The sequence below is a fragment of the Schistocerca americana genome, chromosome 2 (assembly GCF_021461395.2).
Source record: "Schistocerca americana isolate TAMUIC-IGC-003095 chromosome 2, iqSchAmer2.1, whole genome shotgun sequence".
Taxonomy (NCBI): domain Eukaryota; kingdom Metazoa; phylum Arthropoda; class Insecta; order Orthoptera; family Acrididae; genus Schistocerca; species Schistocerca americana.
The window spans coordinates 196322218-196347244 of NC_060120.1; the positions used below are offsets into that span (position 1 = coordinate 196322218).

General features: G+C 37.8%; 1 protein-coding gene and 1 pseudogene across 1 annotated transcript in view; both read right to left on the reverse strand.

Moving 5' to 3' along the window:
• Positions 1 to 25027, reverse strand: part of LOC124596008 (sialin-like) — a 153826-nt gene that overhangs the window by 15136 nt on the left and 113663 nt on the right. The window contains exons 4-6 of the mRNA XM_047134960.1: positions 19055 to 19288; positions 14259 to 14433; positions 7215 to 7348 (exon numbers count right to left, since the gene is read on the reverse strand). Coding sequence (XP_046990916.1) covers positions 7215 to 7348; positions 14259 to 14433; positions 19055 to 19288 — 543 coding nt within the window. The remainder of the gene's footprint in view (positions 1 to 7214; positions 7349 to 14258; positions 14434 to 19054; positions 19289 to 25027) is intronic.
• On the reverse strand, positions 4991 to 5108 carry LOC124597419 (annotated as a pseudogene).

Sequence of the window (25027 nt, forward strand, 5' to 3'; positions counted from 1 at the left end):
AGGTGAGCTGAGGTCGCGGCAAGGCAAGATGACTGCCATTATTGGCCATGTCAGTTGCATGTTGTCGACTGTACGAAATGGTAGTGGAGTGGGAGGGAACACCTGAGCACTGTTCAGTGGGTTGAGAAGCATGATCATGGAGACATTGATTGAACAAGTGTCCTGTGGTTGTGGAAAGGGGATCATTTTGTGAGCACTGCACAACTAATAGGGTAGTGTGGAACTGTCTGGCACTGCTCTATATTTTTGTCCCTTGGAGATGATGAATGCATCACTGCAGAGTACTTAACATGTCAAGTAGATATTCCTTGTCCAGGCAGGCTATTTCTTGGGTGCTGATGTAGGCAAAAACACTATATCTGGAATGCATTTTCGGTCAGTAGCCTTGTTTGAATACGTGTTTGTAGGTGTCAAAAACAGTGTTCATGAGTTTTGTGGGTCACCAACAAAGGAACTTAGATACTAATAGGTGTAGAATATGTGATGCACAACCTATATTTAGAGTAACAATGATTTTATATAAGTGTACACAGAACATCAGAATGTGATAGAGACACAGCATCCACTAAACTGTCAAGAGTCCACATAGTCGCTCTAACTGGTCAGTGATGTTGCTGTTTCTACAAATTACTTTCAGTAATTATTATGAGCATCACAAGTACCTCTATTAGCTTTACTGCTGGACTTATGGTTACATATAAAAGTAAATGAATATAAAACTGTTCATAATGAACTGCCACAACTTTAAAAAATGCAATATTATAGTTGCAGTTCCATGTTTGGATCCTGGTCTGGCACTCAGTTTTAATCTGGCAGGAAGTTTCAAATCAACTCACAATCCACTGGAGAGTGACAGTTCCTTATTGAAGTTTATAATGACTTATAAAATATTAGTTACAATCACTTGAAAGTAATGAGGATGCTATATGCTATTTGTGAATATCTTGACTTCCTCAAATAGCAAATTTTATGAGTCAGTATGTGTGGTCTTTGGTTAATATTCCACCCAACAATAAATGCATGTGAGAAAGACATGTTCAAACACCAAGACAGTTGTGGTTACTATCTTTTTTACAATGATCAACTTTTATTTGAGGCAGGAGCTCAAATATTACTCTGTAAGACATTTGTCCCTGAAGTTAACAACAATTCTTAGGGAACAGACCTAAATGTTTGTTTGTGATAGCCCAATCAATAAACGTACGGAAACAATGATTCCTTTAAGATCTTTAGGATGGAAAATCAGGGATGGAATAACATTGTGAATTAGGATAGACTGCTACTCACCAAATAAAGGAGGAGCTGAACAACAGACATGTACCTGTACATTAAAAGTAGACTACTCAATATCTACTACTGGATGTCTTTTAGCTACCATACAAAGTCCTTCATCAGATGAAAGAAACACACACGTGGTTACACTGTGGCGATCAGCAATCTTGACTGGGGTGGGTAGATATTTATACATATTTTTACCTGTCTACCTCAACTACTGTGTTGTTACTTAGATAGAAAATGGATTCTACCCTCTCCCAATGACCTAACCATCAAATTATCCATTTCAAGCTGCAACTCATCCTTCCACAATAACCTATAACTATTCAAGTTCTGTTAGTACATGACTCTCATCAGCCTAGTCCTGCAAGACAGTATCACTCAGCCCCAAGCCTCCTTGAACTACCTCTTCTCCATTGTAAAATCCTTCTGCTCCACAGTCTCAAATATCTACATCTCATCTTCCAGACTGAAGTCCTTGTCCTCCAGGAAATCAGTATGCGCAACTCCAGCTCAGAAAACTGTCTGATCTAGTTACCTCATACTCGCACCTTTGACTACAACTATCCACCACCACCACTAAAAGACCCTTCATCAGATCTCCTGCACACTCCATTGTAGCCATCAAATCCTGTTTTGCAAACCTACTAAATCTGAAATACCATCAAAAAGTCACTCCCCCTTCCTGCAGGACACAGAGCCTAGACAAACACAAAACTCAGTTATGAACATGTCCTCCAAAAACCTCATTCCTACAGAAGTATCCATCCTTTGAAAAAGCCCATATTTTGCCCACTCCCAAATTCAGTCACGCTGGGCCCACCAACACTACCAATCAGCCTCAACCCAAAACCAAAATTGAACAGGCCTAATTAAGTTTACTCCTTCATTTAAGCACAGTTCACCTCTACTCAACTACAACCATCCCCTGACAAATTTGCAGAATTTCCTAACATCAAATATTCACTCATCATCATTCTCAAATCCTTCAACATGGAAACCAGCCTTGCATGCACAAGGAGGACTGCAATCCACCACCTTAAAAACTGATGTTTACATTATAATCCTACCTGACAATAAAGGCTTCAACACAGTTGTTCTGAACTGCAAGACTATGTGAATGAAGGCCTCCACCAGCTGTCGGACTGTCCATCTACTAGTCCAGCCACAGTAACCTCATTCCAGAAGCAAAGCATGATCTCCAGTCCCTCCTAAAATCTATTGGTCAATGCCAGAACTTCTCCTCTTCTTACACCACCACTCCTAAAATACATAAACTCAACCACAATCACCCAGGACATACCACTGTAGCTGTATACTGCACCCCCACAGAGAAAATCACTTGTCATTGCTGACCATTATGTTCAGCTGAATACTCGTAAACCTATCCTCCTGTACAGGATACACTAACCATTTCCCCTATCAACCCTGCATTGTTCCTGTCCCATTGCCACCCAGCACCTTGATCATCACTGTTTATGCCACCTACTTCTATATCAACATCCCCAACAACTATGGCCTCCCTGCTACTGAATGCTATCTATTACAATGCCCAGTTGATTCTAAACCCACAATCTCTTGCCTGGTCATCATGAACAGATGTATCCTAACCTGTAACTATCTTTCTTTTGAGGGCACCACGAACAAACAAATTCATGGTGTGGCCATGGTCAATCACACGGCACTATTCAACTATCAATGGGGTATCTAGAGAAACCTTCCTAACCACCAGAATTCCAGACCCATCGCCTTCAGATTCAGTGAAGACATCTATGGACCGAGAGTGAAAACACACTATTAACACTCTGCCAGAACCTCAACTTCTTCTCTCCCATTCATTCACTTCACCTGGCCCTCCTCAGCCCAACAACCCACTTTGACGTCAACATAGATTTCAGAGCTGGCTTTATCAGTACCTCAGTCCACATTAAACCTACCAACCATTAACAATACCTCCATTTCGACAGTAGCCATCCATTCAACACCAAGAAGTACTTTGCATATGGTCTAGCTGCTCATGGCTGTTGCATCTGCAATGACGAGTTGTGCCTCTCCAAACATCTTTATATTTTTACAAAATTTGCTGCAAATAGTTTATTTCTTGCTGTTTTTATACAGGTACATAACAAGCTTGTTTTGGCATTTGTGCAATTTTCTAGTGTTCGACATGGGTACTATAGGTCACATATTTACCATTTATAATAGAAATTTCAAATTATTATTTGACAGGTGTCAAATGACAGATCATTCCATTGATACATTATCTTTAGAAGTAAATTATATCTTCAAGATATATAATGCATTGTATAAAAAAAGTCATATAATGACCTTATGCAAGCTGAGGGAACAGCAGAGAAGAAGCTGTCGAAGTATATCAAGGGTCTTGTTGAGGCCCTCATAGACCAAAATTACCCTCCCCCACTGCCCAGAAATGGCTCTCTTCCACCTTGTCTCCCTAATCACCTAACATCCCCAACATATTCCATGACTAGCAAAAAAGGAGCATCCCTCTCATGACTCAGTACCACCTACAACAGCAACTGAATAAAGTTCTCCATCAGGGTTACAACTACTTCCCCTCGTGCTTTGAAATGGAGAGGTACCCTTCCAACTGCTCCCAGTGTGGTAATCTGCTGCGCATCCAACCTATACGGTATCCTTATCTGCCCCTATTTACTCCTGCTTGCAACCTCTTGTCCAATGATTCACATCTCTGTAAAATCCATAGGTGCAAAGACCTGTCCCATACATCCCCTCACTATGACTTAATCCAGTCATGGCACATGTATTTCTCCCCTGCCAGAGGCAGGGACACCTGTAAAAGCAGCCATACAGTCTACCAATTTAGCCGGAAACACTGTCTGGCATTCTATGACATTATAACTGCTAACAGGCTGTCTCTTCAAATGAATGGCCGCTATCAAACACTGGTCAAGAGACGAGTGGACCAGTCAGTTGCTGAACACGCCATGTAACACAGTGAGCCTGTCTTGAATGACTACTTCACAGCTGGTGCCATATTTATTCTTCCCACTGGTGCCATATTTATTCTTCTCAACACCACCTTTCTGAATTACACAGGTGGGAACTCTCCTTGCAACATATCTTTCATTCCCATAAATCCCCTGGCCTCAACTTTCTCTAGCCCCTGTCTTCTACCTGCCTTATGCCCTTGCCTGCTTCCACTCCAGCTTCACACATGCCTTTTATCTCCCCAGCACACCTGTATAGTCCTTTCACCTTCTCTGCTTCTCTCCCGTCCCCTTCTCCCCTCCAAGTGCTGCTTCCTGACGATACACATAGCAGTCCACCATCATGTCCCTCCCAAGTCCTTCGTCACTCTCACACAAATGACTACCATATCTTCACCTACCTCTGTCATGTTATTCCTCTCCTTACCCACCCCACACCTCTTCTGCACCCCTACTACCCACACTAGATGAAATTTCTACTTACTGTAGCCAAGCATCAGGCCTGGAGATAAGAGCAGCCATGTGTATGTCAAGCAAGCAAGCACTCCGTCGTCAGACCACAAGTGGCTCATCGGGACCATCTGACCGCCGTGTCATCCTCAATTGAGGATGCGGATAGGAGGGGCGTGTGGTCAGCACACTGCTCTCCCGATCGTTACGATGGTTTTCTTTGACCGGAGCCGCTACTACTCGGTCAAGTAGCTCCTCAATTGGCATCATGAGGCTGAGTGCACCCCGAAAAATGGCAACAGCACATGGTGGCCCGGATGGTCACCCATCCAAGTGCCGGCCACACCCGACAGCGCTTAACTTCGGTGATCTGACGGGAACCGGTGTATCCACTGCGGCAAGGCCATTGCCATATGTATGTCTGCTGAACATTTATCAATGTGTGTGTGTTTTTCTAAGTCTGACGAAGCACTTTGCCCAATAGTTTACTCTGCCTTCACATGTATTTTGGAAAGGGCCTGTCTGCTGCTCAATGTTTCCTGTATGTGATGAATAGAAACATAACATTCAGTCAAGGATTTTCAATTGTTTGAAAAATGATTTTCATGTAGGCTGTCTCCTGGTGCAGGATTCTGAATAGGTACACATAATGCATCTGTAGTTGGTTGCCAGTAGTGGGTGCAAAATTTTTTGCTTCTGTGCGGAAGTAGCTATTAAAAATTTACTGGCTGATGATATGGAAGTGTGACCTGTTATGCGAAAGCTATTTCTGAGTCAGGCTTCCGCTTCATTAGGCTCTCTATTTTTGTTTGGGTTTGTCCTTAGGTTAGTTAGGTTTAATTAGTTCTAAGTTCTGGGCAACTGATGACCTCAGAAGTTAAGTCGCATAGTGCTCAGAGCCATTTGAACCATTTGTGTGTGTGTGTGTATGTGTGTGTGTGTGTGTGTGTGTGTACTTTCTTGTGAAAGCTAGAAAAGTTTTAATTATTTCTCTCAATTATTTGCATGTAACCTTGTTCCTGTTTCATTAACTCTCATTTGATTTTGACAGTTAAATCTGGATACACTACAGCTGATATGATACTATCAGACTGGGTGCATTGCTGGCTATGTTTTGCATCCATTTGTTAGCAACCTTAGACATAAGGGAGAAAAACTGCTATTTTGGGAGAAAAAAAGAAGCCCCTACCCTGACTCTTCGACTATTCAGTTGTTTTTTCTATTATTTCATACTAAGTGTTTAAGCAATTTTATTAATTTTAATTACCAGCCATCTATATACTAGAAAAGTTAAAAATGTGTAAACCATGAATATTATTGTTAATCAGAATTTACATCCCTCGGTCCATACAATTTTTCAATTATCAAAGTGGCTAATAATGTATTCTTTTACTTTGTGTTTGAATATCTGGGAATTCACAGTTTTGTACCTGATGTCTATTAGCATTCTATTAAAACCATATGCATCAGAATATAAAATTTAGGACTAAATGGATGTTAGAATTCTAGGGCAACTGTAAATGAATCTGCGATATATTTAATTATTAAAGTTACATAATTTTCATACAGCACATATCTGTAAAAGGGTCCATAGAAATCAAGAGGAAGATTTGACTTCAATGTCCTATTGCTGATGCAGTCTTTATTGAGAGAACGTGAAGTTGGATTAGGGGGGATGAGGAAAGAAGTCGGCTGTATCCTTTTCAAAGTAACCAGCCATTGTCCTAAATTAATTATGGAAATCATGGAAAACCTAAATTTGAATAACCAAACAGAGATTTGATCTCCCATCCTCTTGATCAAAACTATCACTGGTGATCACTATTCTCCTTGCAGATGAAAATACCTGATGGCTCTGTGTCCTAAGCCCTTACAGTGGCTTTGTACTTTCAATTTTTGATGCTTTTCCTCAAGTTAGCATCCAATGAAAAATACCAAAAATATAAATCTGTTTCTGAGCTTTACCTGCCTGACAGCAAATTAATGTGTAAAAATCTCATACAAAATGAGCTCTCTCAGTTAAGTACACTACAGGTAGCAGGTACCTGTTAATAAAGTGCTATATGTTTGATTGTTATGGATACAGTCTTCAATAGTTTTGAGATTTATTTTATAATTAATTGTGCTTCACCTCTTCTGCTTCCAGAAAACAGATATGAAATGCCCCCAATCCCACCCCCACTACCATAACCTATGCTACTGTCTGTATAACTGTATCAGTCTCTAAAATGAAACTGTAAATATGCCTTGTTAAAGTATCTTTGTTCATGTGTACCATTCTGTGTCACTTGATAAACAGAAATGCTTCTTATTTTGAATTTTTATATTGTAACAGCCTGACTTTCTACTTCAAGGTCTTAAAATGCAGCAAATGTACTGTAATGTATACTTATAACCATCAGCATGGTTACATACATCTCTGACTTGTCTTCTTTGTGTGTACTGAACTTTTTGTGCCGAACTCGAAATTAGTTTAAGCTTACTGATACATGGTAACTCTATCTGAAAGTTTCTCACCTTACTCTCTTGAGCTGAATAGTCTTTCCTTTCAGTGATGTATTTTAACTCTTCTACTGAAATTCTGGTGTCATTTTCTGGAGTATTCTTCACACATGGCACCCAAATTGCATACCATAGTAATCCTAATCCTCCTGTAATGACAACTCAGTTGTATTATATGACATAAAACATTGATCTTATTTCATATACCTAACAACAGAATACAAAGTAGGCAATAATATCTGATTCTCTCTCCTTCCCCCCCCCCCCCCCTCCCCCACCTAACCATCTCTCTCTCTCTCTCTCTCTCTCTCTCTCTCTCTCTCTCTCTCTCTCTCTCTCTCTCTCTCTCTCTTTAGAAACTGAAACAATTACAGCCTCCACTTTAAAGTATACATAACTGACATACTCATTACTAGCAGAGACAATTTCTGTTTGTAATGACACATATAGAACACAAAGTATGAAGGTTGCCCAGAAAGTAATGCACCACTTTTTTTTTTCTCAGCTGAAAACAAGGATACGAATGTGGAATGTTATATATGTATCATTTGAAGTCTCCTGAGCAAGTGTGCCAAGTGTCCATCACTTTTGACAGATAGTGTACCGTAGCTGCAGGACAGGTTCAAAATGGTGTCTGTACGTGATGTACGTTACAAGCACTGTGCCATCATTGAATTTCTCATTGCAGAGAAATAAACTGTGGGAAATATTCACAAACACTTGTGCAAAGTCTATGTCGACAGAAGTACAGTCACTGGGTGTGGAGGGTGAGGTCATCAGAAGGAGGTTTGGCACTGCTCCACAGTTTGCAGTGGTTGGGGAGACCATCCATGGCTGTCACACCTAACATGTTGCAGTGAGCTGCTGATGTTCATCTGCAAGGACAGATTAAAGGATGCCATTTGTGGAAGAGATTTTGCAGATGAGGAGGAGGTGATTCACACAGTGAAGCACTGGCTTTGTGACCAAGACAAGGATTGGTATCAAAAGAGCATATATGCAGTTCTTTCACTCTGGAGGAAGGCGAAATGGAGATTATGTGGAAAAATAGGATATGTAGATAAAACACCATTCTTTCATGTGTGTAATTCTCAATGCAGAATTCTTGAAGAACAAACATGTGGTGCATTATTTTCTGGGCAACCCTTGTACCCTATGCTCACAGTATCAGTGAGTGTTGATCAGTCAGCTCTACAAATACCTGAGTGTAATAGTTTGTACATATATCAAATGGAATGATCACAAACTCAGTGATAGGTGAAACAGGTGGCAGACTTTGGTTCACTGCTCAGATACTGATTAAATATAATGTGTTTCTATAGAAATACCTTACAAATACTCATCTGGCCCATCTTACAATGTGGTTCAAGTGTGTGTGTGACCCATACCAAATAGGACTAATGTGGGATATTGACTGCAAGCACAGAAGGACAGCACAAATAGTCACATGTTTGTTTGATCCACAGCAGAGCATCGTGGGAAAGTAGAAAAACAGAACTTTAGGTGCTTGAGGACAGACCAACTATTCCGTGAAAGCTTGCTTACAAAGTTTTAAGAAGTGATAATAAGTTAGGAATTTATAAGTCTAGTGCAGCAGCCACTGTCTCAGTGATGCAGGAGTTTCAAAGACTATATTAGACTAATTACAGAGCATATGAAGCCATTTGACCAGTCATTCTTTCATGTTCCATACAAATTGTAATTCGAAGAAACCATAATGTATGGTACACAGGGAGAGAAAGTGAGTTGGAAAATAAACAACTGAAATTCTTCAGGCAATGTCTGACAAAAGCTTCAGCTGTGTCCATACCCAAGATGGAAGAACTGATTGGTTTAGGAATGTTATGGGGTTGAGACATGAACATGTGGTATCACCATTATTATCCTCATTTTGCTTTTGTTGATGTTCATCTTATATCCTCCTTTCAAGACACTGTCCATTCTGTTCAACTGCTTTTCCAAGTCCTCTGCTGTCTCTGACAGAATTACAATGTCATCGGCGAACCTCAAAGTTTTTATTTCTTCTCCATGGATTTTAATACCTACTCCGAATTTTTCTTTTGTTTCCTTTACTGCTTGCTCAATATACAGATTGAATAACATCGGGAAGAGGCTACAACCCTGTCTTACTCCCTTCCCAACCCCTGCTTCCCTTTCATGTCCCTCGACTCTTATAACTGCCATCTGGTTTTTGTACAAATTGTAAATAGCCTTTCACTCCCTGTATTTTACCCCTGCCACCTTTAGAATTTGAAAGAGAGTATTCCAGTCAACATTGTCAAAAACTTTCTCTATGTCTACAAATGCTAAAAACGTAGGTTTGCCTCTCCTTAATCTTTCTTCTAAGATAAGTCGTTAGGTCAGTATTGCCTCATGTGTTCCAGTATTTCTACGGAATCCAAACTGATCTTCCCCGAGGTCGGCTTCAACCAGTTTTTCCATTCGTCTGTAAAGAATTCGTGTTAGTATTTTGCAGCTGTGGCTTATTAAACTGATTGTTCGGTAATTTTCACATCTGTCAACACCTGCTTTCTTTGGGATTGGAATTATTATATTCTTCTTGAAGTCTGAGGGTATTTCGCCTGTTTCATACATCTTGCTCACCAGATGGTAGAGTTTTGTCAGGACTGGCTCTCCCAAGGCCGTCAGTAGTTCCAATGGAATGTTGTCTACTCCGGGGGCCTTGTTTCGACTCGGGTCTTTCAGTGCTCTGTCAAACTCTTCACGCAGTAACGTATCTCCCATTTCATCTTCATCTACATCCTCTTCCATTTCCATAATATTGTCCTCAAGTACATCACCCTTGTATAGACCCTCTATATACTCCTTCCACCTTTCTGCTTTCCCTTCTTTGCTTACAACTGGGTTTCCATCTGAGCTATTGAGGTTCATGCAAAGTGGTTCTCTTATCTCCAAAGGTCTCTTTAATTTTCCTGTAGGCAGTATCTATCTTACCCCTAGTGAGATAAGCCTCTACATCCTTACATTTGTCCTCTAGCCATCCCTGCTTAGCCATTTTGCACTTCCTGTCGATGTCAGTTTTGAGATGTTTGTATTCCCTTTTGCCTGCTTCATTTACTGCATTTTTATATTTTCTCCTTTCATCAATTAAATTCAATATTTCTTCTGTTACCCAAAGATTTCTACTAGCCCTCGTCTTTTTACCTACTTGATCCTCTGCTGCCTTCACTACTTCATCCCTCAAAGCTACCCATTCTTCTTCTACTGTATGTCCCTCCCCCATTCCTGTCAATTGTTCCCTTATGCTCTCCCTGAAACTCTGTACAACCTCTGGTTCTTTCTGTTTATCCAGGTCCCATCTCCTTAAATTCCCACCTTTTTGCAGTTTTTTCAGTTTTAATCTACAGGTCATTACCAATAGATTGTGGTCAGAGTCCACATCTGCCCCTGGAAATGTCCTACAATTTAAAACCTGGTTCCTAAATCTCTGTCTTACCATTGTATAATCTATCTGATACCTTTTAGTATCTCCAGGGTTCTTCCATGTATACAACCTTCTTTCATGATTCTTAAACCAAGTGTTAGCTATGATTAAGTTGTGCTCTGTGCAAAATTCTACCAGGCGGCTTCTTCTTTCATTTCTTAGCCCCAATCCATATTCACCTACTACGTTTCCTTCTCTCCCTTTTCCTACTACCGAATTCCAGTCACCCATGACTATTAAATTTTCATCACCCTTCACTATCTGAATAATTTCTTTTACTTCATCATACATTTGTTCAATTTCTTCGTCAGCTGCAGAGCTAGTTGGCATATAAACTTGTACTACTGTAGTAGGTGTGGGCTTCGTATCTACCTTGGCCACAATAATGCGTTCACTATGCTGTTTGTAGTAGCTTACCCGCGTTCCTATTTTCCTATTCATTATTAAACCTACTCCTGCATGACCCCTATTTGATTTTGTGTTTTATAACCCTGTAGTCACCTGACCAGAAGTCTTGTTCCTCCTGCCACCGAACTTCACTAATTCCCACTATATCTAACTTTAACCTATCCTTTTCCCTTTTTAAATTTTCTAACCTACCTGCCCGATTAAGGGATCTGACATTCCATGCTCCAATCCGTAGAACGCCAGTTTTCTTCCTCCTGATAACGACATCCTCTTGAGTAGTCCCCGCCCGGGGATCCGAATGTGGGACTATTTTACCTCCGGAATATTTTACCCAAGAGGACGCCATCATCATTTAATCATACAGTAAAGCTGCATGCCCTCGGGAAAAATTATGGCCGTAGTTTCCTCTTGCTTTCAGCTGTTCGCAGTACCAGCACAGCAAGGCTGTTTTGGTTATTGTTACAAGGCCAGATCAGTCAATCATGCAGACTGTTGCCCTTGCAACTACTGAAAAGGCTGCTGCCCCTCTTCAGGAACCACATGTTATTGAATGAAAATATGCAAAATATGTCTGCTTACTGATTTGTCTCTCCCCAAGATTTGCAATGATTCTAAGTGCAAATGTGGTAGAACTAAGTTGATTTAGGAATTCCAAAATGTGCTTTTCTTGGTTTAAATCCTCAGCAATAAAGACACCTAAAAGTTTTGAAGTTTCCATCCTATTTATTACTTCCTCACCATGTGTTACAGGTATCATTTGTGTACTACCTGCAGAGCTGAATATGTAGTGTCTTTTTGAAACTGAGGGTGAGACCATTCACAAAAAACCACTGATACTTTTAAGAACATTTTTTACCATTTGTCCCATTTCTGTATGTATGCTTGGATTGTTTATAATACTGGTGTTATCTGCATGCCGAACTAATTCTGCTCATTGTATATTAGACAGAAGATCATTTACATTTTTGAGGAACAATAGTGGATGTAAGATTAAGCCTTAGGGAACCCCCTAAGTGATTTCTCCCCAGTCAGAATTACACCCCCAGATTATACTGACTGACTTACTAGCTTTCTGCATTCTTTTGGGTGGATATGACATTATCCATCGACTGGCTATACCATTAATCGCATAAAACTTCAATTTACCTAGGAGAATACTGTGATTCACATAGTCAAATGCCTTAGACAGTTTGCAGAAAATAGGAACAGGCACTATTTTATTATTTAATGCTTGTAAAATTTGGTGACTAAATATATAAATGGCTTTCTCAGTAGAGCAACACTTCCAAAATGCTAACTGTGATTTGCTGATGATATCTAAGGTATCTAAGGTGGACTGGCAATGGCAAGGAAAGCGTGTCTGAAGAAGAAAAATTTGTTAACATCGAGTATAGATTTAAATGTCAGGAAGTCGTTTCTGAAAGTATTTGTATGGAGTGTAGCCATGTACGGAAGTGAAACGTGGATGATAAATAGTTTGGACAAGAAGAGAATAGAAGCTTTCGAAATGTGGTGCTACAGAAGACTGCTGAAGATTAGATGGGTAGATCACATAACTAATGCGGAGGTATTGAATAGAATTGGGGAGAAGAAGAGCTTATGGCACAACTTGACTAGAAGAAGGGATCGGTTGGTAGGACATGTTCTGAGGCATCAAGGGATCACCAATTTAGTATTGGAGGGCAGCGTGGAGGGTAAAAATCGTAGAGGGAGACCAAGAGATGAATACACTAAGCAGATTCAGAAGGATGTAGGCTGCAGTAGGTACTGGGAGACGAAGAAGCTTGCACAGGATAGAGTAACATGGAGAGCTGCATCAAACCAGTCTCAGGACTGAAGACCACAACAACAACAACAACAACAACAACAAGGTGAAACACTATTCTAGAATATATCACCTTCTCAAACACTTTGTAAATTAAATGGAAGATAGAATACCACAAAGAATGATGGAGACCAAATTTGAGGGCAAGAGGGAGACCCAGAACAAGATGAATTGACTCAATAAATACCAGTTGATTAGTATGATCTATCATGCAAAATGATACAGTGGAACATGAAACTATCTCTCTATAGCAGGAGTCATATCATTATGTACTCTTGAAAGCATGGTAATTGCAATCTCTTACATTAAAATATAAACAATAACATATTATTAAATAAAGTATCCACTGCCAAAAACAAAACAAAATGTGTAGATTTTTTTAAAAGACAAATACTTAGTACTACTTAAGTGAAAGAAGCCACAGTAGGTGTCTTCCAAAAATTGAAATTTTCCTGTGATCAAAATAGAGTTAGTACTTAAAACTTGAAATCAGTTGTCTTTAATTTTTCCTCAGTTGTTTTCAGTTAGCAGAGGAATACATAATTTTGACTGTTACAATGCTTCCTTTCATGTTTTAGAGTCATGTTGAAATGTTGCTGTGTTTATCATAGGGTGTATACCGACCATCCAAAAGTTCTGAGACGTTTTATTCCTGGCATCTGTAACGTCAGGATAGTAATTATAATGGCAGCTTGAATTAACAACTCTAAACAACAGATGTGCATTCAACCAGTCAGTTGTGAGAAGGCAGTGTTAAGTGGTATAAATGCAGCTGTATTGTATCGATGTTGTTTTGCCATGAATCACAATGATGCAGTCAACTGAAGATCTGTCAATCAAGTGTTCAAGCCATTGTCAAGAGGAAAGTGGGCTGCAAAGTTTGTCCTACACACACTGACTCTCAAACAAAATGAATAATTCATGGATGCTTGCTGTGACTTTATTGAAGCAGAAAATGTAGACAATTCTTTTTGGAAAAGTGTCATTACATATGACGAGACTTGGTATTATCAATACAAATCTACCAGAAAATGACAATGTGCTGGGTTGGTCTATGAAGGTTCACAAAGATGAAAGAGAGTGTGAATGTGACATGCAAGTTAAACAATATCCCAAATGAGGTCTTTTCTGACACTTTCACATGATTGTATGTACATTTTGCACATTGTACTCAAGTGGGGGAAGACTGCATAGACCATATGAAGCACTGAAACCATTATCATAACTTTTCTTTATTTTTTACTAATCCAATCTCAAAACTTTCTGGACTGATGTGGTGTGTGTTAGCAATGTGTCACTGTTAATCTGACTTAATTTCTTCAGATAGTTCCCTGCAAACTCACACTTTCATTCTTAATTTGGAAATATGCAACATACATACCAAATATGTAGAACACAAAAGGCCAACTGAGTGAAGAAGCTATGATTCCAGATGCTGGCATTGCAATTACAGTACCAAATGAACAGCCAGACAAAGTAATTGTAATCAAACGAGAGCGTTCTTCAATTGGTGCCCAATACACCCACATTTCATTCATTGCTGGCATTACCATTCCCTGCACAGAAAATAATTTTTCAAAGTAATGTTTGTGAGAGTAGTTTTCCGAATAATACATGAAATACATACTATGTTCTGAAGAAGACTGAAATTTTGGTAGCTCAGCAGCTATTCTCAATTTTTATATGCCTGTCTACTTATCAACATTTTGATGGTAAGGTGAGTTGTAGAATGTTCTGTCATTATTTTTAAAAGTGAGCTATATTCATCCCAAGCTTTTGGGAACAAAACAGAGAATTAGTCTGAACCTACTAATAAAAGCTGTAAGTAAAACAGTCTATAATTTCTGTACCAGCCAATTGCACTTATTTATTCAAAAATTTAAAACGAAACAAAATGTTTTCTCATGATTCTATGTCTGTTTCATGTTATCAGAATTATATTACAGCAGCTATATGAAGTGATACTCTCTGTTACAGTGCATCTCAACAATAAGAAATCTCTCTCTAGAATTTAAGTGAAAAACAAAAATGGCAAATGCATGAAATATAGGAAATGCTCTGTGGTTTAGTTAAAAGTTTAAGGAGATTTGTTGTGCGAGTTTTTTTTTATGAAATTACTTGTTGGGTTCTACTTCCCACAAAGTTCCTTAATAGGAATACATTTAACATAAGTAGGATGTCTTAATTATACTTACTCTGCTTTGTTTTCAAGATGATCAAGCTTCTATACAAACCTCTCTGAAATTGTTAAAGTATAATTATCAAAGGTACTTTGATTAAGTTGGTACTTGGGAGTGTAGAGAAAGAGATATTACCAGGATAAAATATGTCACCAAATATTGTGAAGTGCTTCTGTCAAAGCCATTTAGTAAACACATTCAAAGAATTTCACTCTCCTGTAAGGTACTCTGTTTAATTACACAATTTTGTATGTAATTGCACAGCCACACCACAAAGGCATTTCTTACCCCATCAACTGTAGGAGCACATTTGTAAGCAGACCTGTCACATGCTATGCTGTAATTACTGTGGAACATTTAGCATAGGTATGACAACTCTTCAGCTATCTGCCCACATGAATGGCAAGTTCCAAATTGCAGCTAATTACAAACTTGGCTGCTCAGTTGCTAAACATGCTGCAGACTGATCTGTAGCTGTCAAGTTAGGAGAGCTAGATAATGAAATACCTGTCACTGGATCCATATGAGACTAGGAGATAAAAACTCTTCAATTTAACTATATCATACATATGTACAATTACTTGAATACCCGATTTCTCATATTTTTATGTTTACATGCATTTTATGTTCATGTTTCTTAATTTCACCTGTGTTAAAGGCTATTTAAGATTATTTTAAGTATAATGATGACTTGCAAATGGCAACATTCATTGTCTCATTCCAAAAACTAAATTATAAAAATGTAGAAATGAACATTTCCAGTGAACATATTGTAATTCAGTCTATTTATTCATTTTAATGTCAGACCACTTATTTAATACAATCTTTTGGTTAAGATCCGCATCACAGAACTATCTAGAGAATAATGTAAAATAAATGGCTGCTTATCCAATATGTAAATAAATATTGTAATTATGACTTTAAAAATATTTCTGCTCTCTGATGGCCAATTATTTAAAATTTTACATACTTCCCTTGTCATGATGTGTTAAATTTTTTTTTTATTTTTATAGAACTGTTCTAAAACATATTTTACTATACACAGGAGGATGTGTCAGAACACCCAACATTAGTGACTTCAAGAGCTGCTTCAGCTATGGGGCTCCCATCCAGAACCAGCTCCTTTAAAGGTCACACGTGCAAACTGACCCTCCATCATATCCTCTGTTCTCATAATGCACATTGCCAAAAACTCTCTTAGTCCGTTTTCCAATCCTTTACTTTTATCCTTTCCTCTAGTAGTTTTATTCACGTGTAGATCTCATTTACAAGGATATAGGACATCCTCCTGTACATCCATATCAAATCTAGACCTTGCATGGCGTTTTCCCCCACATTTTTCTCCCACTACTGTCCCTACCTTTCTCTCTCTCTGTTTGTCTCTCAATATCTCTTTTTCTCCTTGTTATACACCATTGCTTCAGTTTTGTGACTTAGCTTGTTGAATCTTTCCTTCCACTGTCAATGAAAGACAGCTGTCTCTCTGTCTCCTATCCCATTACTTACTTCCTCCCTAACGGGTATATCTTTTGCTTGTCCAGTCCACACTTCTTTTCTTCTCTTCTAACATCTGTCCACCTGCCCAACCACTCAAAAGCATTCATTGTCACCATGGCCATTGATGGCTGTTTTTGGAAGTCTTTGTGTGTATGAGCGGCTGGTGTTAAACTGAAAGAGGAGTAGGGACTTGAAAGATAGTGAAGTAACCTGTACCCTTATTGTTTATGAACAGTGCATCAATTAACAACAGATGGCTTGTTATTTATCCCCTTTTTGGTTTATAGTTCATTCTGATGCAAGTACTCTTTTGTATGAAATATACTACAAGCTTCTAAATAATAGTTATGTGTGAAACAGAAACAACAGCTAAGTGTAGGTAACTCAAAGTATTATTTTATAAACTTTCTCCACCTTTTCGAAACCTCAGTGGCAAAATACAAAGCAGTATCACACCAGATTACATGAGTTGTTTAGGATTGATATGCTACTATGCAGAAGGACAGTACGATGGGTCAAAATGTTTCATGTTATGTGGGATAAGTCAGCTGATTTGGTCCATAGTGGAAACCAGTCTGGTGGACTGTCAGGTGATTATTGGTTAAAATGAATTTGTCCCATGAAATAAACTGACAAGAAAAAAGTAGTGGAATGGTGTACTCTCATCAGTGGTATCAATACACAGTAGCATTATTGGAAATGGACAAACATGTCATCAAGACATAAGTATTTACAACCTGTATTGTTACCAACACCCATGTGTGGGGATGAGTGTGGAAACCCACTTCACAGAGTCAGTCTAGTGAATGATGTCACCAAGGGTCAAAAAGTGACACATAAGGAAATGACTGTATGCCAAAATGAAACCATCAGCACAATACACTACCAGTTTTTACCGCAAAACTACCACCAAATCACAATTTTGGTACCTACCAACTATGTTCAATCTAATTTCTTTACAGCCATCATAAAAATTAAACACTGCATTAGATAACTAGAAATTATACTTCTGCCACTTAGTTTATGAGTATAGAGAAAGCACTGAGGAATCTATCTTTTATTTCTTTTCTTCTGTAAAGGATTTTAGTTAAAATAGCTTGTTTACTCTTTCTCTCTTTTTCTCATTTGTGAGTGTGTGTGTGTGTGTGTGTGTGTGTGTGTGTGTGTGTGTGTGTGTGTGTGCGTGCACCCACATGCATGTAACAAAGCACTCCATAGTGCCATGATTGTGTTTTGAACAGAACAAATGAAGTGTGCCACTAGAAAGCTTCTTAATGTAGATTTGAATATGTGATACTCCAGTTAAGATAAATCTTGCATAATAGCATGTTCAGATCTTTATAACATGTAGGGAAATGTTATCCAAGGGCAAATTGTGTTTCTCTATAGTGTCCACTGACTGAATGTAGCAGATACTTTGGAATAATTAAGTCCATATTATAAACTACAAATCCCATACACACACAGACAGTCAAGTTTTAATTTACATGGTACTTAAAGAGTGGCCTACAAAAAGTTTGCGAGTTCATGAACTTATACAATTTACTCTGAATGCTGTTTGCTGGGCTAAGAATGTTCACTGTGAATACCAGAGTTGTCTCAAAATTATGCCATCAAATATATTATCTTGGAAAAAAGCAGTGCAACTGTATATTTCACCTTCTGAGGGTAACACTGTCATAATTTTTAGTTTTCTCAATTAAATTTTTCTTTTGATACAATGTATACTGTGTCTGTTAAGTGAATACAGAGATTTTTCTCACACAGTAGGAAAGACACTAACAGCCAAATTTTACACAAGATCCTGATTGTGTTATAAAATAAGGATTCCATCTAACTTCAGTCCCATAAATTCAAAATGTTTTACTACAGTGATTTTCAATCATCCTTTGATAGTAAAATGAAATTTTTATGAGGGTTCTATGTCATGAATATTGGTTCAATGACATTCTGTTCTCTCTAAGCTATGTGTTGATGTTACCAACCCTCGTAAAAATTACATTTTACTAGCAAAGGATGACTGAAAATCACTGTAGTAGAACATCTTAAATTTATGGGACTACATTTTCTGCATCATTTACATTACAAACTACATCTACGCCTACCTACATACTCAGTAACCACTGTGAAATGTATAGCAGAGGGTACTTACCATGGTATCTCATGTTTGGGTTTCTTCCTGTTCCAATCTTATATAGAGAATGGCAGTTTAAATGGCTCTGTATGTGCTGTAGTTCGTCTAATACTGTATACATGACCCCCATAGAAGCAGTATGTAGGGAGCTGACGATAATGATGTATTCTTCATGTTCCTTGTAGGCTTCAGCTCCATACATATTGTTCCTGCAGGAATGATGAATACATTATTAAACTAATTACAACACAATGTGTGTGTGTGTGTGTGTGTGTGTGTGTGTGTGTGTGTGTGTGTGTGTGTGTGTGTGTGTGTGAGACGGTGTATGACTCGTTCTCCAGTTATATCAGACAGCAAGAGACCAACCTGAAAACAGCCCATAAGGACACGAGCAGCCATCAGCAGGTATAAGCTGGAACAGGCAAGGGGTGGTGTGAAAACTGACAACAGTACAGAGCCAGCGACTGCTATCCCTACGAGTCTAGCACCACCAAACCGAGTAGCTAGCCAGCCACCTGCCAGCTGTGTGAGCACATAGCCATAGAAGAACATGCTCAGCACGAGGCTCTGCACTCTTGAGTCCCATGGAAAATCTTGCTCCTGAAACAAACAGTTTACTATGAAACTTTTATGAGGGGTTCATGCTCAGTGCACAATACTCCATTAAGAGATTGCCATACTGTGTCAATAAATTAATTACAGTTGTTAGCTGAATAACACAAATGGTAACTGCATGTGCCAAAGATTAATTTCTAGTCAATAACTTTGTGTGTTTTCTTTTAAACTGAGTAATGTGGCACATAGTTCAACACATTGTATTTATTTTTAATATTTAAGACTACACTGCAATGGACTCCTCAAAGAATGAATGCATAATAAAATGAATGAACTTTAATCATCCAAAAGTGAATTATTCAGAGGTGGGACACATCACCGTGACCACAGCAGAAGCCTGTTTTTTTATATAAATAAATAAATAAATAAAAAATAACATAGACAATGAGAGTTTTAATGTTGACTTATATTAAGACTCCTACTGAGCCAAATATGGCTCCATTATCTGTTATTTTCAGATTTGTTTTAGAGTCAGATGCAGAGTTATCGTTGGGGAGTGGAAAACATTGGTGATGGCAGTCCTTGATAATATGAAGTATAGTGCAACAAATTATTTGCACAGAAACAGTAATCAGACTTTGTAATAAGAAATTTAGATTGCAAGGTTCAACTTGTAAAAACACATGTGTATATGATGGTGTGTGATGGGGCGCAATCAAAACGCCACCAAACCATTCACTTCCCAATGCAGTTAAATAGCTAAAAGATGAACAAACTGTGTGTACATCATTAGTAAAGGAATATGGATGAGTTGCCTCTAAATAGAAACATACATGTATTTGAATAACATTATTATCATAACAAAAATTACAGAGAAAAAGCAAAAGTATCTCCACAGGAAGACAATCATGACACAAAAGATAGTAGAAGGAGTCTTTGTGTGCTTCATTTATTTTGAAAAATATGAAACAGAAGCAGTGCTAATCATCTGCAATGATCTCTGACATAGCGAGATATATTAATTTGTTACAAGCCCTAGCCCAACAAACAGAACTAACTGAACAACTGTATGTTATACTTTCAGAACAATGAAGCAATTTTGTTGTTTTAACATGCCTGATTTAGACTGTTTGTGGTTCATGTAAGGATAATGTTAAGTTAGTTCCCTAAAAGGCTGTGGTTGCTTCATTCTCGCATTCTAACCCATTTGAGATTGTACTCCATCTTGAATAAGCTAGTTGTGAATTGCGTATTTAATCTCAATACATTTTTGGGTTTTAAAATTTTAAAGTCCTTATTCTTTTCTTAAGATGCATCACCCTCTTAATGAAAATAGCATTAAAAACAAAGAACAAGCAACGAGGAATGCATTCTGCCCTTCTCCTGGTGTGATTTAGGAAAACAAAAAAAGGCAAGAAAATGAGATGTGGTGCAGGCCAGCTGACGTAGCCTGGTTTCGTGTTTTTTTTACTGAGTATATGAAACCATTAAGAGAAACCATCTCTGGTGGTATTATTGCTAATACAGCCTGACACCCTGGTAGAGTGATGGTGTACTGGAGATAATCTCTCAAAATCTGATGGTGAGAGAAATTTTATCAGTCAGTATTTGATGTCTTAGGATGAGAAAATGGATTAACACATAATTCTTATCATTGGACTGTGGACCTACTGCAGCATTAAAGCTCAAGTATTTCCATAGTATGCCATGAAATAAGAGAATATAGCTCTGTTGATGGTGACCTGAGTGTCAGATGGGAATGTTAAGCTCAGTTGCTCTTTTTGGTACGATCCAAGAGTTGTAGGTTATGTGCAAACACTGTGTTTCACTCTCTTCTTCAATTTCATTTCCACAGTCATTATGGTAATACAGACAATGATGCTGTAATGCAGACCCAACATTGGAACAAACTAGATGCTGGTAATGGGTTTGATAGGAAATTGTTGGTCTTGTATTTTCCACAGTGCAAAGGGATACCCTCCTCTAGCAATACTTTTCCTCAACAGAAGTAGTCAATACTAGAAATATTTCTCGAATTTTGGACAGGTCAGTGTTGTCTCAGCTGTTTTTCTGAAAAATTTCATATAGTTTTATATACAATATGTTATATTATGAGCTAAAATCTATGAAAAGGAATTACTTTATTTTCGTTGCTACAGTTGATGTGTACTAGCTTTGGATGTAAAGTTAAAATTATTTTTTTAGAAACATTTGAAATTATGAAATATTTGGCACACTTAAAATTTCTATCATTAGTTACACAATCTAGTACTGTTTATTATATTTATTTCTGGATTCATTTATCAAATAATAATAATAAACTGATACAAATTCATTTGCAAGAAAGATTGTAAACCTTTTGGAATACTGTTATTACCGCAGAGTGAGGGAGTAGTAAACACGCCTCTGATGTGATCGGACGTATTTTTGTACTTTGGATTAACAATGTAATTTTGGCTTTGTTAATGTGAAAATTCAAAAGACAGTGTGATACAGTAAAATGTGATGCAAATAAATATAGAAAAACAAGAAGTCTGCACAGACATTCTTCAAATTTATTTAGATCAATTGGACCATGAGAACCTAAAATGTGAAAATTTCAGTTTCAAGAATCAGACGCCTAGACATGAAGAACTGGAGCCAAACGTGAGAGAAAAGATAAGTAAAGAGTTTATTGTAAATCTCATTCCTCTCAAATCTTATGAAAAGACTTACCATCAATGACAGTAGTGACAAGAAAGGAGGGAGGAGTAGATTACAAGTGTGGGCATTGTACGGGATCAATTGACTAATAATGTAGCTTTATCTGTTGCAGAAAAGAACGTAGTTTATTTACAATTTATGTATGAATAAATTTCTGATCTCACGATGCAAGAAAACCGAATGCTGCCCAATAAAGCACATCATACCAACAGTGAAGATGTGGTACCAATAATGACAGACCGGTTCAAATGAAAGAGGACTTTACAACTACAACCAAGGACATCAAAAAGAAAAGATAAGTACAAACTATTTGTGAAGTTAATTTGTTTGTTGACTTGTGCGCTTGTTAACAAAATGAATAGAGATGAGGGTAGGAGTGAGGTGGAAATGAAAGCTGTAGGATCCAGTAAGGACATGTCTGAGCTGAGCAAAATCATAGTCAGTAAAGAAACAGTAAAAACTGATATTTTTCAGTTAATTTTGGCAAAAATAGAGGAAATGAAGACAGATAACAATGACAAATTACACAAAGTACAAGATCAGATGGACCAACTTACTAATCAAGTTTCAGAGCTAAAAAATGGGTTGTCACATGGGTTAAAGAGTGTGAATGAAAAAGTTGATGTTTTAGAAAATAAGTTTATTGCTTTGGAAAATGAGTTCGTAGATGAGTCAGTGAAACATTAAAGAATGCTGGTGAGATCAGAGTTGAAGAGAAGGCCACAGCGGAAAAAAATGGAACAAAATATCGCTAGTTTAAACCAAAAAAATTTAATTGTTGAAAACAAAATACAAACTAATGCAACTGTTTTAGATCAAAAAATTTCAGCAGTTCAGGAAATTTATGCAAACAATGGTACTGCATGGCCTAACACTCCTATCAAAAGTTTTTCATCAGATAATTTACCACACTGCACCACTGTAGAGATAGTTTTGTGTCAGGCATGAATGATAGTCAAAAAATTAAATTTGTTAAAAGATGTCTTGAAGGCGACGCTCTGTCATGGGTAAATTTAAATTTACGTCAGTAGTAAACATATAAGAGTTTTGAGAAAAGTTTTTAAAATAAAATTTGGTCAAAAGTTGAACAGGGGAGAATCAAGATTGAATTTTTGAATGGTCCTAATTATAGGAGTAGGGACGGCACTTTGAAAGAGTTTTGTAAGAACCAACTTAAAAACTTAGCACACCTTGACAAACCATTTGACAAAATGACCTTGACTGATGCACTTAAGAGGAGATTACCAGAAAGGTTGCGGTGGGATTTAGTCCACGAACCTGACGATTGTCTTGAACAATTTTTACGATATGTTGATAGGCTGGATAGGGCAGCAGAAAGAAGTATGTACCATAATAATCAGAATAATAGAAATCACAATGTGGGTAATTACAGAAACAGAGATAATGATAAAAGTTATCAGGATCAAAGTGTTAATAGAGAGAGAACTTAAGATCATCATCAGGATAGGAATAATGGGGATAACCATGGGCATTTTAATAGAAGAAACAATCATAGAAGTAACTACTTAGGAAATGGCAGTTCACATCAATGAAGGTCCATAGTTTTGGGATGAGGAAACACAACAAACACAGGACCCCCAAGTTATTCTTGCAATTAGGTAATAATAACAGTGTTAATGATATGGCACATGTATCTGAAACTGAACAGAACGAATATCAGATTTCTCGTTAATGTTTTGCTCAAAAGTTTTGGTCACTAAGTTTAATTATGGTGATGTAGATGCTAATCACAAACCAGAATGTGAGAATAGTGATAATTTTGATATAGTATGTACTAACGATTTCTTCTCTTGGTTGGAAAACAGTGTTGTCGATGTACGTAAATCAGGTGATAGACTAGATTAGTTTTTCATTCCATAGATCCGTGCTGAGGAGATCCTCGTGGATGTGGAACATGTCTTTTTTTTTTTAATGGGATCTGAACTAGATGATATTTTTGATGTAGATGTGAATGAGAGCTGTGAAATAACTGAGGTTGGTGAGTCTGAGACTAGCGGCTTATTGCAAAGGAATGTAGGTGAAGTACGTGACTTTTATGGAGATGAGAGTTGTATTGTTAGTGATGTTGTTGTTGAAGTAATTTTGGAGGAATAGAAGATGATTGGTATCAGGTATTTTTGGTGTTTAAGAATAATGAAGTTTCAGAGTCATTTGAAATGGTGTTAACAATACAGGTAAGGTAAGTGATGTATGTGGCGTTGTAAGTGACAGTCATGGAACACCATTCCAGGCAAAACAGTTTTTCATTAATGTTACGCAGAGTGGTGACCCAGTCAGTAAAGATGAGGTATCTGTGAACCTGGAGAATAAAGGTGAAAACTTTTTGAAGTTTGTTTGGGACCATACTGATGATAACATAGATAAATGATAACATAGATAAATGTGCATTCTGGGTAAAATACAGGTAGCGAAAGGCTATTTACAATTTGTACAGAAACCAGATGGCAGTTATGAGAGTCGAGGGGCATGAAAGGGAAGCAGTGGTTGGGAAAGGAGTGAGACAGGGTTGTAGCCTCTCCCCGATGTTATTCAATCTGTATATTGAGCAAGCAGTAAAGGAAATAAAAGAAAAATTCGGAGTAGGTATTAAAATTCATGGAGAAGAAGTAAAAACTTTGAGGTTCGCCGATGACATTGTAATTCTGTCAGAGACAGCAAAGGACTTGGAAGAGCAGTTGAACGGAATGGACAGTGTCTTGAAAGGAGGATATAAGATGAACATCAACAAAAGCAAAACGAGGATAATGGAATGTAGTCAAATTAAATCGGGTGATGCTGAGGGGATTAGATTAGGAAATGAGACACTTAAAGTAGTAAAGGAGTTTTGCTACTTAGGGAGTAAAATAACTGATGATGGTCGAAGTAGAGAGGATATAAAATGTAGACTGGCAATGGCAAGGAAATCGTTTCTGAAGAAGAGAAATTTGTTAACATCGAGTATAGATTTAAGTGTCAGGAAGTCGTTTCTGAAAGTATTTGTATGGAGTGTAGCCATGTATGGAAGTGAAACATGGACGATAACCAGTTTGGACAAGAAGAGAATAGAAGCTTTCGAAATGT